This window comes from Rhinoderma darwinii, chromosome 3 (genome assembly GCF_050947455.1).
Source record: "Rhinoderma darwinii isolate aRhiDar2 chromosome 3, aRhiDar2.hap1, whole genome shotgun sequence".
In the NCBI taxonomy this organism is placed as follows: domain Eukaryota; kingdom Metazoa; phylum Chordata; class Amphibia; order Anura; family Rhinodermatidae; genus Rhinoderma; species Rhinoderma darwinii.
In genome coordinates, this window is record NC_134689.1 from 371046478 (window position 1) to 371049679 (window position 3202).

The 3202-nt window shown below is 38.6% G+C and overlaps 1 protein-coding gene across 1 annotated transcript; it reads right to left on the minus strand.

The window, feature by feature from the left end:
• Positions 1-287: 287 nt before the first annotated feature.
• NKX2-6 (NK2 homeobox 6) lies at positions 288-2780 on the minus strand. The gene is made up of 2 exons (XM_075859508.1): positions 2570-2780; positions 288-832 (listed from the first exon to the last, which is right to left on the minus strand). Exons 1-2 carry the CDS (start codon positions 2778-2780, stop codon positions 288-290), a joined length of 756 nt encoding a protein of 251 aa, XP_075715623.1.
• Positions 2781-3202: the final 422 nt, after the last annotated feature.

Sequence of the window (3202 nt, forward strand, 5' to 3'; positions counted from 1 at the left end):
GGTTGGTATCTTTTACATCACGTTTATTATCTGAACAGTCTTTTCAGAATGAACAATAACCCCACAATACAATATGTTCCCAGTATACCCCTGCTGCCGGGCACACACGTCTGACGCATCCACCTACATTGCTCCAGTCTTACTGTACTTATAGTTGACATGAGCGGTTTCCAGTGAATGTATCTGGATATCCGAGGTATCAAATAGGTAGGCACAGCCCCAGGGATTATATACCAGGTATACCCTCAGTTCTGGAAGGTGTAAAGTCACATCCTCTGGATTTGCAGTCACCAGGCCCTTATGCCAGGTAGCGTGGGCTGTAGATGTCCCTGCTGGGTAGTGGCACCTGTGATGTTCATGTTAACCACCTGCACTGCTGGGCTGCCGCTAGTTGGCATAGTGGCTGATCCTGAATAATAGGGGCTCCCAGTGTATCCACCAAAACAGACTGGGTAAGGATAGGAGCTGGCACTGTAACTAGAATGGAAAGTCTGGGTACCTCCCAGGCAAGGTTTGCCATCCCGGACCAGAACTGGGACTGCCACCCTGCGTGGAGGAGGGGGGTGTCCTGCCAGCTCCAGGGACCGGTCCTGCTTCTGCCTCTTACACTTGTATCTTCTGTTCTGAAACCAGATCTTCACCTGGGTAGAGGTAAGTTTCAGCGCTGATGCCAGCTGCTCCCTCTCTGGGGCAGACAGATATTTCTGCTGCTTGAACCTCCTCTCCAGCTCATACACCTGAACCTGGGAGAACAGGACCCGGGGTTTCCTCCTCTGGTTCTGCCGGGGTCGCTCTGAGTGGTCTTCTCTCCTGGGTACCAAACTCCCAGCACCTGGAGGAAAATGGGAAAGTAGTTGTATCATTGCCCTATTACAATATTCCTACGATTTACATATACACAGTCCTGTGGAACTACAACTCCCACCATGTGCTGCCAGCCTTATCAACTGTGGAACTCCAAGCCACAGCATTCCCAACTAGCCTGGAACCTGTAGTCCTACAGCGCGAGAAAAGCTCATCTTCTGCAGGAATATAATATACTACAATAAGTCAGTCTACAAGTAATAACATAATGTACAAGGAAATCCTAAATGAATCTGCTATAGGAAAAGTATTTATTATATCCTATTTTACATGTCATTTATGTTATGTGTTTTAAATTATGATTATTATTGTGTATTACTCTACATTATATACTATATTTTATTGAATTTATTATATAATATTACACGTTATTATATTAGATTTATTCACATTAAATTGCATTGTGTTGTTATATTATAGTACATTGTAGTTTACGTCTTAATAAGTATTATATTGTCTTGTATTATATTACATTTCATTCAATTTTACGGCATGAAGAAATAGCACATTGTATTACATTATAAAATATTACATTATATTTTACTTCATAATAAATATTAAATTGTGTTGTATTATTTTACATTATATCTATTATTGTATCTGATATTATATATTGAATTATATTATTTATTGTATATAATATGATTAGAATTTTGTATCACGTTATATTTTGCCTTAATACATTTTACACTGTGTCGTATTACATTTTACATTATATTTTCCATGTTATAATATACTGTATACTATTATATTTAACTTTATTATATATATATATATATATATATACATATATATATATATATACATATATATATACACACATATATACATATATATATATATATACATAATTGTGCCGTACTATATTATATTTTGTTACGTTTCATTGTATTATATTACAATATGTTATATTGTATTATGCCATTATGTTATATTGTATTGTGGTTTAGTTTATAATAAATATTACGATGTATTCTAATATAATACATTGTATATTGTATGTTGAAAAATATATTATAGTACATATTACAATGCGCAGAATTACATAATAGTTCATTTAGGGTTCTTATATAATCTGTATTGAAATGTCGCTTATTTCACTAGATAAGTTGCAAGTTGTTACGTTTTTGTTTTTTTCTCATTTACTTCACAAATATTAATAAATACAAATCCCATAACATTATGTTAAACGAAATAGATGAATCTAGGAGTAAATACTGTGGACACAGATAGTAACCGCATATAAACGGCGTTCAGCTCAGAGAAGTCTCCGGGTGTAATAATATATTATATAATAAATGTATATATATAATGGATTGTACAGACCTAGATGTGTATTATGAACACGGTATAAAATATTACATTACTCACGAATATTTAAACGGGAAATGTTTTCTAATGTGAACGATGGACAAGCAAAAGAGCGATAAAAAAATATAGACGTTCAGTTAAAAATTCGCAGTGTGTTTGTACATATATCTTCATCCCTCTATAGATGTATATATACATACATGTATGTGTATATATATATATATACACACACACACACACACACACACACACACACACACACACACACACACACACACACACACGTAGCAGAGCTGAAACTGTATTTACTGTATCACTATGAGCAGAACCAAATGACAACTTCAGTCCTGTATACAGCAACTTATATCAGTTTTCTCAGAGAATTCACACTCACTCTGCTCCTGAGTCTGATCCTCTCTCATGGGGGAGTCACAGGGGAGCCCCAGTTCCTGACTGTCCCCTCCTCTGTCCTGGGTTGGTGGGGCTGGTGGAGGTTCAGTCCTCAATAAAGGTGCCTCCACTTGGCCTCCAGGATGCTGAGAACGATTCAGCTTCAGGATGTCTTTGACTGAGAAAGGAGTTGAGGTAGCAGGGCAGGGGAGCATGGTGCAGGGGTGCAGAGGTGAGTGTGTCCCCTGATTATAGAGATCCGACCATGGGTGGCTGCTGATTCCTTCCCCTGCACACCTGGGAGGTTGTAGTCCTGTCTAGGTCTCCACTGTACATTCAACCTCCACCTTAGATCTTCTGTATGCCCATTGGCTGATGTCCCACCTCTAGAACAAACCCCCCTCCACCTGCATTGCACACACCTCAGCACTTCACACATCCACCACCTCTGTGTCCACCACATGAAGAGCTCCACACCTTCTTCTTCTAGGAGAGGTGAATCTTGTGTACTGCAGCACTGGAGCTCTGACCTGTGATGTGTACAATGTGCCAGACTTGTATATGGTGGAGATTTACTGCTGAGGTTACACACAGACAGGAAATATCACAGCAGGGGCAGATACAGACATGACAGTGA

Excerpts from the sequence above, each read along its gene's own strand:
- NKX2-6 (XM_075859508.1), bottom strand. The coding sequence starts at position 2,780 with ATGCTCCCCTGCCCTGCTACCTCAACTCCTTTCTCAGTCAAAGACATC. Across the intron at positions 833-2,569 it reads GGATCAGACTCAGGAGCAGA|GTGCTGGGAGTTTGGTACCC; the intron begins GTGAGTGTGAAT and ends ATTTTCCTCCAG.